Source organism: Passer montanus, unplaced genomic scaffold (assembly GCF_014805655.1).
Source record: "Passer montanus isolate IOZ18808 unplaced genomic scaffold, ASM1480565v1 scaffold2, whole genome shotgun sequence".
In the NCBI taxonomy this organism is placed as follows: domain Eukaryota; kingdom Metazoa; phylum Chordata; class Aves; order Passeriformes; family Passeridae; genus Passer; species Passer montanus.
Window position 1 is genome coordinate 11669036 of NW_024366591.1, and position 14648 is coordinate 11683683.

At 38.3% G+C, this 14648-nt stretch overlaps 1 protein-coding gene across 12 annotated transcripts in view; it reads right to left on the reverse strand.

Annotated features, from left to right (window-relative positions):
• The window catches only part of RGS7 (regulator of G protein signaling 7), a 258434-nt gene that overhangs the window by 12535 nt on the left and 231251 nt on the right, over nt 1–14648 (reverse strand). For 3 of the 12 annotated variants that reach the window (XM_039707019.1, XM_039707022.1, XM_039707018.1), the window contains 3 exons: nt 14131–14220; nt 12818–12871; nt 2566–2908 (listed from right to left, as the gene is read on the reverse strand). In XM_039707019.1, coding sequence (XP_039562953.1) covers nt 2750–2908; nt 12818–12871; nt 14131–14220 — 303 coding nt within the window. In that variant the 3' untranslated portion in view covers nt 2566–2749. Of the gene's footprint in view, nt 1–2565; nt 3099–11935; nt 12017–12817; nt 12872–13783; nt 14221–14648 lie in introns of those variants that run through there. The other 9 variants (XM_039707023.1, XM_039707024.1, XM_039707027.1 and 6 more) reach the window with 9 other exon arrangements.

Below are 14648 nucleotides of genomic sequence, written 5' to 3' on the forward strand. Positions count from 1 at the left end.
AAAAGGCAGACTGGTGTGAGTCACAATCACTTAGCAACTTGCTTAAATGAACTGTGGACACAGAATATGTTCAAATAATTTGCTGATAATTCCCCTTGAACATGTTTGGATTAAAACCTTATTTTCTTTAAATCTCTGTAGCTGTTAAAGTTCTTTTAGCAAGATGCCTGTGTTTTATGGTCCTGTTATTATATATTATAATATATATTATATCTTTAGCTAGAAAAGACATAAAAAACATTTCAGTTTTAAAACCTAAATTCAAAGAGCTGTTCTTCACTGTGAATAAAAATAAATAATTGGAAGAGCCACAAATAAATCTCTGGCTTTTCCAGCTCCTAGTTCCAGTTACATATCATAAACAGCCTTTCCTCACTTTGATGATCTGCTTTGGCTTTATTTATTTATTTATTTGTTTGTTTAAAATAAAAAACATCCTAAATTAATTTCTACAGGTCTTGTTTTCTGGAACTGGTTGTTGCCCTCCTATTTTTTATTTCTTAGGAGACTATCTGGCATTTATGTCTCGTGAAATTTGAAAAAGACACCCCAGATATTTTATTATTATTCAGTATCGCTTTCTAGATGGAAAAATGTTGTTGGGTTTTAAGGTGCCAGTCACAGTTGCTCTTGCCTGATTTTTCAGGTTTTAATTCCAGCTCCTCAGCATGGCTGTGGCCAGCAGGCTGGCAATCCACCAGCTGCATTCTGCCTCTCTTGCTCCTAATTATTCAGCTCTCCTCCCTTGTCGGTTCTGTTCTGATCACCACAATTAATTCCCATTTCTTAGTCCTGTGTTCACCTTCAACTCATTAGTTTTTGGCAGGTCTCCACTACTATTTTGGCTCAGTATTTTGCAATTTAACTCATCACTATTGTAAGGCCCTTTTTCCTCCTCTTTGGTTTTCTAAGGTTGAAGGACTGGTTTTACTTGTTTCTTACAGAAGAATGGGTGAGTATTTTGCTCTTGTCAGGTAGGTCCCAGGGTATCTTCTGCCTCTTCCACCAGCCATTTTCTTTCACAGGCTGATCTGGGAGCACAAAACCATCTGAAGTGTGTAGCAGCACCATCAAACACTTCATCCTGTAGGCTTTAGAGCTGTTTTATGTGCAAGGATGTTTGGGGAAAGAGGCTGAAGAATCTCAATTCTCAAATGAAAGTTTCAAGCTCCAACCAGTTGTTTAAAGGAATATTACAATTAATATCTCACATGGGGGTTTTAAGCTTCTTGGGCAGAACCAGGCGGCACTGACTGATGGCTTTTCTCTAGAAGACAAGAAATGTGGCCCCTTCAGAGTGATTTTCTCACTTGGTCCATTTTTCCTCAACAGATTTGTGGCTTCACTGACATTCTTAATTGGTAAATTGTTGTGTAACCAAAGTCATACTGCAACTGTTCAGTTATTGTACATGCATGCCTTTATCTGAGATAATCTTAATTCTTGAAGTGGATTTTTGTACGAATTTGGAAACACAAATTTAGCTTTTCTCTGTGGGGAAGCAAAAGGAAGTTTGTGCCTGCTTGGATTTTCCAGTCCCAGTATTGTATCATTCACTGTCTGATGACAGTGATGAGGTGAAGTACCAGAAGATTATAGACAAACTTTCAAAAAATCGTCCAATAGTAGGATTGAATTTGTTTGGGTCAAGTTCACTCGTATGTAACAGTGGAGTTGTATCACTTGGAGCAAGCTCAAATGAAACCTTAACACAGCTCCCTGACTACTTTGAAATCCTTATTAGTAATGCCTGGTTTTACTTTAGAGACATCATGTTAAATCCTGTGCAAATACAGGGAAAGACAGCCATTCAATACAGACTTCATATTTCTTGGAAGGAAATGTCCTGGATTTGGCTGCAATAGACTTCACTTTCTTCCTAGTAGCTGTGCAGTGCTGTGGTTTGCATTTAGCATGAGCACACTGTTGGTAAGACACTGATGCTCTCAGTGTTGTGGAGCAGGTCTTGCCCTAAGGGAAGGACTTTCCAGTTCCCCGTGTTCTGCCAGGGAGCGGGTGCACAAGAAGCTGAGAGGGAGCATCCTGAGGATAGCTGACCTGACCTGGCCAAAGGGATATTCCATACCATGGAATACCATGCTCAGTACAGAAACTGGGGGAGTTGGTCAAGAGGAGCTGATCGCTGTTTGGGGGGCTGAGCACTGGTCAGCAGGTGGTGAGCAATTGTATCGTGTATAGTTTGTCTGTCTTGAGTGGAGGATTTTCTCCTTTCTCTCTTGCTCTCATTTTCATTAAGATTAGTGTTATTATTAATATAAATTATTTCAATTGTACATGTTTCTTATCTTAACCATGAGCTTTACTTTTTCCTCTTTTCCTCCCATTCCCACTGGAGGTAGAGGAGAGTGAGCAAGTGGCTGCATGTTACATAGTTGCCAGATGGAGTAAACCATGACAGGAAAGAACTAGAATAAGTACAGAATGGGTTCAGGAATACCAATGCTCCAAGACTTTTTACAGACCAGTTGGTGCTGCAAAGTGATTTGGGAAAAAAAAAATATTTCTTAGGGTGAAGCTGCATGAAATGCCTAATGCTTGAATCAAGAAACATTAACAGAGAATATACAGACAACAGACAAAGACACAGGCTTTCTTTCTCAATGTGAATACATCAGTGAAATGAAACCTTCTGTGCTAATTTATTGTGCAATAAATGTGATGCCATATGTATATTTATTAATATATGCAATTTTTTACATTTCTTCCAGTTTTTGATTGAAGTATTTTTTTAATAAACTGTGCCTAGCAGAAGCTTTTTTTTCACTGTACTTGAGCTTGCAGAAAATAAAAAGACACAGATCCAGCTTGATATGAAGGAGGAAGTGAGCAGACAGTTTTCGAAATGGAGGCATCGAAAGGCTAGAGAGTCCCTCGGAGTCTGTAATGCCTTAGTATACACAAAAGAAAACAAGTCAGGTCCTTGCTCATGCAACATCTTGTTCTACTGTCCTCTGAGTCAGGCAATCAGTGAGCTACAAAGTATGTGTAATGATTTGAGTCTGCTTCCATGCTACAAGGTGATCCTTTTAGTAGGACTGCACTAGACTGGTTAACCTCTTTGATGTGAGCGATTTCCCCTGAGGAAAAGATAAAAACAAAAAACAAAAACAGAAAACAGAGGCATGATCACTGCAAACCTGTTCATCAGCAACCACTCAGTGTTGCCACATCACTCTCAAATAACTAGGGGCACCAACTGGAGTCTGTCAAATCTTAAACCACAGGAAGTCCTTACACTTAAACACCTGCACTGCCAGCCAGCCAGATTGTTTCACAGAACAAGCCAGCAAATTCAAAGGCCATTTTTGAACAAGATTTGTTTTGGCTGATGAGAACCTGATGCTGAAGTTTTTGCTGTCAGTCACACCCAGAACTTGAAGGCTACCACAAGCAGGAGTGCATTGTGCTGCAAAGATGAATGTGCAAACTGCAGTAGCTCTGTCATGGAGGACAAAAAAGCTATTTTTGAGTTAAGGTAAGAAAGTAAGAGGCAGATTGCATATAGGTATGAAAGCAGCTTTCCCATGAACACAGTTATAGGTTTGTTGAGACCATATTTACTATTTATAGGGAACATTGGTCAGGTATATTACATGTGACTGCATAACACTGCTTTGAAGGTGTTTAATTTCCATATTGTTGTTTTCCTCATCGTTCCTCCTGTTGCAAGGACGTGGTTTCAATTGTTTAACAAGTTCTTTTAATAAGGTGTAATGACTGTCCCACAAGAACTAGGTCTACAACGTGAAGAAGATGGTGTAAGGTATGTCACTCTGGTATATTTCAGGCAGATTTGAGCTTTATCTGAGCCAGATAGAAACCACAGAATGGGAATTAGCTCTCCTACTGCCACATAAAAGGAGTAAGCTCTCCAAGTGCCATCCTCCTGTGGCTCTGATCCAACAGAGGCAGAGCTGGCACAGCAAGCTGACATCACAGGCATACCCTGACAATGTAACACAAATATACCATAAAACATTAAATAGAAAATGGCCCTAACTCACCAGTTAGATATTTAATACTTACATTTATTATATTGTTCATTTTAAGTGCCCAATTCAGACGTATCAAACTGGTTTCAAGGAGAATACAGCAAAAAAATACTGTAACTATGGAGAGATGCTTAATTTTCTGCAGTAAATGAACTTATTCTGCCATAACAATAAATTGTTAAGCCATCTGCAGTATTATAACTCAGTGAAATTACACAATTTAATGTCTATTGTCATCATCAATTACATTTAAGCTCACAGGGATCTGTAAGTTGGTCTTGAGCATTCGCTCAAATGCAATATATCAGAGTGGGTCCTCATAAAAGGAAGAATAACTATTTTATTCTTTGTAATGTGGAATACAAGTTGAACAAATTAGGATGAATATTTCCCCTACAACATAATTTGAAAGGGAACTCATGATTTGCACTGTTGGGTTAGACTGGTCATCCATCAGGTTCCCCATATCACCTGACAGTATTATTACCTACTTCTCTGAAAGATGGAAAGTCTCCGTCCTGGTGCTCTGTCTTCCCTGTATCTGCCACTTTCTATGTATATTAAATTCACAGCTTCTTGATACTTTCTAACCCTTAAATTATATTTTCTTCTAATGCAGCAGGTAAGCTGTTATAGTAAGACATCTTTTCTTTTTAAATAGTCAAAAGAGCCTCAACAGCAGTGTGGCCTTGGAACACAATTTAAAATATTAAAAGCATTTCTGAGATTAATGTTTTGTTTGACAATTTTGTTAGACAATTCAGGACTTTTGGTGCTAGACATAATCTCTGAAAATATTGAGCATATGCTTATCTTTGCCTTTCATTAGGTTATTTGCACTTAATTTTACAGATGTACAAGTCTGGCTACTTTCTGTAAACATGTATGAGTTCCTTTTAGTACTGAACTGCACAACCTGCTTAATTAAAATATTAAAACCAGGAGTTCTTGATTAGTTACAATTTGCTCAAAACTACACTGGAAAGCTGCATAAACGCTTGTTGTGGTACAAAATCTGTTAAATAATTTTTTATTATTATTTACAACAACTATTTAGGAGTTTCAAAATTTCTGAATTTCTAGATGGACCATAAACTAATTCTAGCATGTCAGGAATGAATTATGTTATCACATCAAGTAGGAAGTCCTGACATAAAATCAGGCCAAAAAGTAGTTAGTTGATCTGATTTGTGTGATCATTTTCTACATATTGTTTGAATTTTCCCCTAGAGACACAGTGAGATGTCATGATAATTTTTATTGTGTTCCACATAACTTGCTCCCTGGATATTGCTGATCTTTTGATATTTTTTCTCCAAAGCCCTACAATGATCAGGAACTCTCTGGATGGTCCCCTCCTTCAGAGAAACTTTCCCCTGCCTCAGAGAAACCTCCATCTGAACAACAATAACAACAACAAATGGTCATTTTCCACACTCTAGTAGTTCTAATTTATCACAAAGTTGGGAAAATGACAGTTTAGAAGATACTCCCTCCTCAGGAGATCTTCTTAAATACTTATTCTGAATCATATTAAGTTCTGTGATTAGGAAAATAACCTTTTAATACACAGCCCCAGATACAGAATTATCACATCTTCTTATTAGATCTGCAGGGACTTGTTATTTTCCACTTTACAAAATATTCCTTTCAAACTCTGTTTGAGTATACTTTTACTTTAGCTCTCTGTGGTAGAATTTCATAATTACTGCTTCTAGGAGATTTCCAGATTTACTTAATTTACAGACTGATGTAAGGATCAGCCATTGTGGGTCATAATTTAGGAGCTGAGCCTAACTATTTCAGATACAATCTCAACATCATTTCCATACACCAGATTTTGATTTGGGAACATGGCACTTTTCAGAGTTGTAGCATATAAAGACATTTCCTGTGCTAATGAGATTAAAGAAAATTGGGGCGGGGGGGTGGCAAATGTTTATCTGAATAATGAAAAAGATATTCTTAATATTTTCAATATATTTTTGCCATCAACATTTAGAAGCATATGGCTAAATTCTAAAGATTATTAGGATTTTTTTGGCTGTATTAGTGCACTTTGGACATAATGATTGAAAAAATTTAAGAATTTTACTAATAATGCAGATACCAAAATGGAACCCTGCACACATACCCTGACAAGGGAATCAGAGTACAAGAAGGCAGCACAGCAGCTGGAGTGAACAAGTACATCTAAAAGTACAAAATCAATTGGCCTCAGCATTCAGTCCCTGTTTGAACATACTAATTGCTTGACACAGAGTTTTCAGCTTTACTTCTAACGAACTTAGGGGCAAAATTGTAAAGCTATGTACAGATGCTGCTAAATACAGTTGTGCTGACTGACCCATTTATGCAGCATGACACTAACACCTCAAATGATCCAGGAAAAAAGTCAGCAACAACCTCCATACGTATGTGTCTTAAAAGAAATCAACATGAAATGTCTACAGGCGTTGGAGTTGAAATGTATGGTAGAGAAACATCACGTATTTTCCTTTTAGAAGATTAATTATCTTCCTTTCTGCTAAGCAACCTCAACTGTTCCCATTTCATGTTTCTTTATTGCCAGTGCAGGTGCCAGTCCCCAGGACCTATACTGGTAGCACTAGAAAAGAGAATTCCATGCATCTGATGGGGAAGGAGAGGTAGAGTCCCACTGTGAGCAAAATGAGATGTGCAGTGAGAAGCAGGTCTCAGTGTTCCCCATCTGCTCACGTGTGAAACACCTGCAGCACGCTGTCAGCTCAGCCAGATCAGCAGGGAAAGCTTCCAAGTGACATTGCAGTGCCCTACACACAGAGCTGGGGGGTAAACAGCCCCTGACAGGAATTCATCTGGAGAGACATGGGAGAAGAAGCAGTAAATCCCTTTCCATGGTGAGGCAGTCTTTGCTCTACCAGCAAGGGAATTGATTCAGAACTGCTCTGGGGTTCAGTATTCTGCTTCAGCTCCCACAGCAGCACAGGATGCTGCTGTCAGCCATCTGTGCAGGTGTATTTCTCTTTCAGGTGTGAGGAAGGGGACAAGGCTAGTATTTACAGAATTTGGGGAACAAGTTGTCAGCACAGCTGCAGTGCTAAGTGGTTACATGTGCAGGGAAATCCTTCTGCCTCTGGCTGAGATTTGCAGCCTTTTGTTCCTTTCTCATTAGGGCCCTAGTGTTTCCTGCAATGATCTGAAGCAGGAGGCAGCAGCTGAACAACTGCTTTCCTGTTTTGGCTCACTCCAAATCCAGGGACATCCAGTTCTTTCTCTTTTTGCACTTTGCATTTACTGATGAGCTGCTCTCATTTGTGATTAACCTAAAACCTCTTGCTAGATGGGGTAGTTTGAATTTTAATAACCATCTGAAATGTAGGCTTCCAAGGGACTGATGCACAAGAAAAATATTTTTAGTATGTTTGTCCTGGGCCTGACTCCTCAAGTTTCCATACCTCTCTGCAGTTCTCATTCCTGCCTAAGAATCAGGTAAATTTTTTTCATCTGGAAAACGGCAGACACTGGCCCAGTACCTGACCAGTCTATGCTGGCTCCTCACTTGAATGAACCTGGTTGTGTGTTACTCCTAAGCTCCTCTCTTCCAGCACAGAGCACAGCAGCTTAGCTCCAGTCACTGCAGAACAGCACAAGGAGGCCATTCCTCATTGACATGTCCTTTATCATTCTTCTCTGTGGGCATAGTTCTTAAAAAAACTAATTAAACTAGGGGTTTTTGCTAATTAGTAGGCCAAAATAGAAATTTTAATTATTTATTTGTTCTTTTTATTCAAACATGAACAAGACATCTCTTCCTGAAATGGAGAAGGCCTTAATTTCTACAATTAATTTATTATTTTCATTCTTGTTTTGTATTTGTCAAATAAGTAGCTTTGTGATTTATATTTCTTCTGACTAACTGGTTCTTTGTTTAAATTTTGGGAATAATCTGTAAGTAAATTCAAAATGAGATTCCAGAGCTGAAACTGCATTGAATTTCTTGGATAATGCTATACTTGAGAAAAACCTAGCCCTTGGCAGGATTTCAGGACCAGATGGACATTTGGTGTGGCACAGTAGGGTACACAAGGTTTACCTATTCATACAGTAAAATTTCTTGATTAACAGATGAAATTGATCATTTATGTGCTTTGTTCCTCCATAACAGGTATAGATTTTAACATGAAAAGAGATTATACTTGTTTAAACATCTAGAAAGTCTATGACCCACTGATAAGAACTGAGGAAGCTACTTTTATGAGTTTTAATTTCCATCTCTAGGCAGTAATTCACAATGTCATGTTAAGTGACATTGGATTCAAACTCGGTGAAAATGTGCTCTGCTCAATGGCCTTTGCATTTCAAATCTCATGCATGAAATGGTCGATTGTTACTGGTTTGGAGGGGGAAAAAATCAAAGGACTCTGGTCAGCAAGTTCTTCCAGGTAAATGGGAGAAGACAGCTGGAAAGTATATAGGTAATATAAGATATAATGGTTTCAAACTCAGAATTATTAAATGGGGTCTTGTTATGAGGTTGTGAGTGGAGATAATTATAGTTTGATAGCTCTCTAATTTAATATATGAACGGAACTTGTTATGTTGTATACTGGCTGTATTTCCCTAGGACCTCACAAACATACAAGCACCTCTTTTTTTTTTTGTGTTCTGTATAACTGTGCAGTGGCAGATGAAATGCTAACACTGATGGTGGTGTCTGGAGTCATGGCACCAAGGCATGAGGATGGAGGGGCTCCCCCCACAGCTCTAATGGGGGAGGCTACCCCTTCTTGCCTCACTAACTTAGTTCCTGGTGGGACAATAAAATTTGCATGGGGTGGAAATTAAATTAACTCATTCCCCCTGTAAAGCAGGTCCCTTTTTCTCGAAGTTTCCAGACCAGTAATCACAGCTAAGCACCAGGCTGGGGCTCTAATCCTACTCAGTCTGCCGCTGTCACAAGTCCTGCATGCACATGAGAAATTATAGACAAAATAGTTCTTTAAAGAACCTGTTGCCCCAATCAAAATTACCAGCGTATATTCACCTACTTTCCCCCCCCCTGTAATTTAGAAATTAGCACTTAAGGTAAATTTGCTGAGCTTTTTAAATTTTAATTGTTAATTTTTTAAATAGTTTTTCCCTATGTGAATTCTTCAAAAGAATTTGAATTTTTAAATGTCACAGAAACTGCTGATTTCAGTCTCTCTACTGCTTTAGCATGCAATGAGATCCTCCTGCTCCATCACTTAGATCTTTAACTTCCCTAGTCCCTTGGGGAGCTGCAGGTGACTAGAGTTTTATTAGTCTCAAAGAGGAAGCTGAGGGGCTGAGCTAGGCAGGGGGGAGTCCAGAGCAGTGTCACTGCTCTCTGTGTCACTGCCTCTGACTCAAAGCTGTGACACACGTGGTTGCTTGTGTTACTCCACGACAATTCACTTATCTGATGGCTTCATTCCTGTAGTGCTGCAGTGTCTGTGCTCTGTATTTTCACACAGTATCCAGGAGGGTGAGGCGGACCAAGGATAGCTGGACTTACTACTCAAACTATAAAGTCTTCAGTAATAAATATTTCATAAAGCAAGTGACAGCTTGCTAGTAGTTCTGTATATTTTATGTGAATGAAGACCTGCTTCTAAGGCTAACCATATTTTCTGCTGCAGACTGCTGAAGGCATTAGTAATTTTGTACTATAAAATCTAGAGCAGCTAATTAGTCAGTTTTTAAACTGAGCATTTAGACCTTTCATGAACAGCACCAGCTTACTGAAAATCTTCTGGAAAGAAAACCCTTCAATGTCAAAGCAATGCAGAGCTGAGCCTAGTGTATAGCTCCAATTCTATTTTTTCTCCATCAGACTAAAATAATGACTCATTATAATAGGTTATTTCCATGTAATTCATGAAATAGTACAGAGTAATTGCCCTCAACAAAGTTTCTAAAGTTTCTACTTTAACAAATGCTTTCTGTAGCAAGTATAACCCAATTTCGTTTAACATTGATCAGGAGCCTCCTAGAGTCAACAAATCAGATAATGAATTACAAGTCCATCTGTTCAGACTGAGTCCCTAGACACAGCCAAGGTTACTGTGTTTTTATTAAACACTTCAAATGGAAGAAACTGAGGTCTAATTTAGTTTAATATAAATATATTGATGTAATACAAATATATTTGATATAACTGAGGAAAAATCCGGTGAAAATTGGTCTAAATATTGCAAACCATCAGAGAAGAGAAACTGTAATTTTCACCTCACTAAATCAGATATGATAGCATTTATCCAGGTTGTAGAAGACCCTTTTCACACTTATCTTCTGTATTAATCAGTAGAACAGATCTATTCCACAGTCCCTCACTTCACAGTTGATCAAGTTAATCAGTACACTGTAGAATATTCTGAGAAATGTTTCCCTCATCCTTGTTGGTTGGAACCACTGTACCAAGATAGATAATTACGTATTATAAACTCATCACAACCAAGAAAAAGAGTGGAAGAACAAGGATGTATGGTGGAAAGAGGTCCTGAGGAAGTGGTTGACATGAATTCAGTCATCTTGGAAAAAAGGTTTGCATTTGAGCATCCTGATATTCTGGATTAATTTGCAAGCCTCAGAATTGTCAGTCTAATAGAGATTATAGATCTAGCAGTGACATGTTTTTCTTTCATACCTCACCTGACTTGACAGACTCCACCCAGGTTAACAGGTAGTAATTGGGAAAAAAGCAAAACCACAGATTTTATTTCAGAGTTTGCTCTGTGAAAAAGAAAAAAAAAAAAATCCCCCTCTTCTACCAAACTACTAATGTCCAGAAATCCTCTTTTCCATTTCTAGTTTGCAGCTGGTTTATGGGGTCTGCCTTGCATCTCTGGCATGCTGTGATTCTGGTACTCCTGCCCTGAGATTAGCAGGATGAAAATCGGGCACGGCTGCAGGGCACAATGCTCCCATGTTTGTGCCCAGAACTGCTGGTTTATCTGTAAGGCTGCTCTGGGAGGGATTTCAGCATCTCCCAGTCTTGTCTTCCTTTTTTCCCTTTCTGCGCTGTGTTCCCGACCCCTCTACCTGCAGCTTGCTATTTCCCCCCTCATGGCCACCTGTTTGCACAATGTTTACCATAGCCAATTCCTGACCCCTGGGCTGCTCAAAATGCCATGCATAAATGTAGCATTGCAGCTTGCCAGGCACTGTGACTGGGAAAAAGTCTGGCTCGCAGAGGTCCGTATGTGTTACCCACTCTATGCACTCTCTACAACAGACTTTTTATTAATATGGAACTTCCAACTGAATTGTAATGGAATTATCATGTATAGTGCTACCATGTACAATGTTGTTTTATAGATCCAACCTGTTTAGACAACACACAAATCACACTGCAACATGCTATGGCAACACCACCATGCAAAACATAGGGGTTTTTGTTTCAAACATTGGGATAGTTTCCTTTGTGGCTGTTTATTTACTTTTAGTGTCCTTTACTGACTTTGTCCCATTGAATCCAAATTTCTTCCTGATTACAGTGGATTCAAAGCATATTACAGGAAGCCTTTACCTATAAGAAAGTAGTTAAAGAATTACTGTTTTGTTTTTAAAAGTGAGATATTCCCACAGCCTCACAAGATTTTCACTGCATTTTTTTTCTTTTTTTTTTGATTACTGGAAAGTATATATGTATTTTTTTAAATACTTGAGGTGATACTCTTGAGCCTCATTACAGGGGAGACAGTTTCTGACAACTGCTTCTCCTTCCCTAGGAACTGAAAAAACAAAAACCATGATCTTTGCTGAAAGCTCTCATATTGTTCATTTCAACACACACAGCTCCACTAACCAGGTCACAGAAAAAGCCACTGACGCACACACACACACACACAGAGCAGCGTCACCTGCACAATTCAACAGACAATGCAGACAAACTCGAGTATAATCCAAGATCTTTCTACCTCTTTTCATAACAGGTTAGTGCTCGCTCTCAGTGTTGGTGTACAGTTTTTATGGCATGGAAAAATAGGGATGTTTCTGCCCTACAAAAATAAATGCGTTCAATTCTTTAGTTGGAACTTTCACAATGTAAAAGAAAAAAAAAATCCCAAAGAAACTGGATAAGTAAAAAGAATCCCAAGTATCATGAAATCAGTGGATCTTCTGGCAGGTGGCAAAAGAATGCCCTAACAAAATCTACCAATTTTTTTGCCTTTGAGAAATAGCTTTTGAAAGTTATACATTGAAAAGAAAAAAAAAATCAGTTCTTTTAGTCATCATGAAAATGAATCCAAATCAAACCCTTGCACATAAACAGCATGAATTCTTTGGTCCTGTAGAAGCTGTTAGACATTAAGGAAGATGGGAAAAATATTACTGGGTTTTTTTCCCTGTGCCCAATTGAAAAAAAAAAGGACAAATTCTTTTTTAGTAAAATAAAAAGAAGACAGGATGGGAATCCAATGTATTCAACTGTTTTAGACTTAGTATTTTAGAAGGCACAGAAAAAGAAACAACATCAAGCATGTTTTCACAGATTCTTTACTAAAATTATAGGGGGGAAAAAAGTGACTAATTTCATGCTTCCTAATGCAAAAAGCATGGTTCCCAAAGGTCCATTCCTCCATGTGTGACTATTGAGATCACTGGGAAAGGGACTAGGGAGGAGGGGTTGTAATGAAAGCACATTATAAAGCTGTCATTCCCAGGAAAATTCACAAGCTGTGATGAATACACTTTTAACCACCAAGTTAGAGAAGCAAAAGGGAAAGTAGGGACCAGTGAGGGGAAGGGAAGAAGGATGTCCCATCAGGCTTACTAGTCTTCCGAGGCAACAAACTTACCACATTGCGTGTGAATTTCTCAAAAGATGTTCGACGATCCAGAGTGTTTTCCAACTTAAATTTGAAATAAATAAAACAAAAGAAACAAACAGAAAAAGGAGGGGGAAAAGAAAAGCAAGAACAATGGAGTAGAAAAGGAGGTTTGAAGTAACAATGGACTGCAAAACAAAGTTTGTATAAATCAGGAAGCAAACACAGGTATGAGGCTGTAATGGGACTTGGCAAAACAGGGGATGGGCAAAACAGATACAGTACTAGACAAAAGTAATTTTTCATGGGGATCAAACTAGTTTGAATTTAAAGAAAAACTGAAAGTAAGAAGAAATAATGAAGTGCACATCTTGTGTTAATGAACTGACATTCACAAACTTAAGGACTTCACACGGACAGTTGAAGCTTTCTGGTATTTTCAACATCTCTCTCTATATTGGATCTTCAGAAATCAACGTTTGAACAAAAAACAAAATCACACAGTACTTTCATATAATTTTAGGTTGTCATTATTAACAATAGAATGCTATGGTCTTAATAACTACCTTGTTCCAGTAACAATTGGGGCCCCGATTTTGCAAGGCACAGGGCTCTCAGCTGATTCTAGGAGATTACTGTTTAGAGCCCACTAATAGATTTATTTATCATCATGGAAATCTGCATTGCACAAGCTGCTCCACATACTCTGGGCTGTGGCTATTCAGAACCCATTCCATAACTGGACTTTTCTAAGAAAATATTACATACCAAGACATGAACCTCTGTTTGCCAAAGTGTGACATGATCAGTCTTTCAAGTCAGATTCCTAGCCTACTCAAAACTTTTCAGCTAGTAATAGGGAAAGAAATAAATTGGAAAGCCCCTATATTTATAGTTGAAGTTAGAAGTTATTCATACGAATAAGATTGTTTCTAAACACATTCTGTAGCTTTCATAGGTGGAATAAAGAGAACAACAATTATTACATAAGCAAACTTGCAAACATGAAAGACTATTCTTATGGGATTTTATTTTATTTTTCAATGTATTTGTAAAGCACTTTGCAATTTAAGGTGCTTCATAACAGAGAAAACAGTACAATATGGGATGTAAAAATAAAAATAAGTTTTGCTAGATTAACTTATTGAAACATGCCCGCATGCAGGATATATACACATATATGTATATTGAACTCCTGTGTGTATGTGACCCTCCAAAAACGCCAAGCTGGTCACCTACCAGATATCCAGTTGCACTGGCACAGGGGAGAGAAGACTGAGTATTGTTGCAAACATAACCACTGCTTTGCACAGTGGCAAGACAAAGGCAAGATGGACCAATACCTTTTTCTTGGCCTGTAGCAGCTCCTGGTAGGCACTGGATCGTATAAAACGAGGATAAGAATCACTTTTCATCAGTTTGTAAATGTGCTCCTGAAAAGGAAAGGAGGAGCTGTTACTGCCATAGAAGAGGACACGTGTAAAATGAAAGGCAGCCCCACGTGGAATGTACACCAGCTAGCACTACCATGAATAGGAAGTATTACAGGATAGCAGGTTTCAGCTCTGAAGTTAAGGCTGAATTGCTTTCTATTCTTAAAGCCAAAGTCCCACCAATTTCTTATGTATAATTACACAACAAACCTTTCTTTAATTTATTGACCAAATTTTCCAGTACAAAATTATTTTCTAAGAATTGATAACTGAGTCCTAGCTTCAGGTCCAACTTCAAACCTCCCTTATCATTAGTGGTTTAGCTAAGTGATGAAATTAAGAGCTGTGGGTCCTTCCTCATCAGATTTTCTGAATTAGTTTCTGGAGATACTCTTGTGATTTCAGAGTCTAAGAAGAGGTACTAGGTT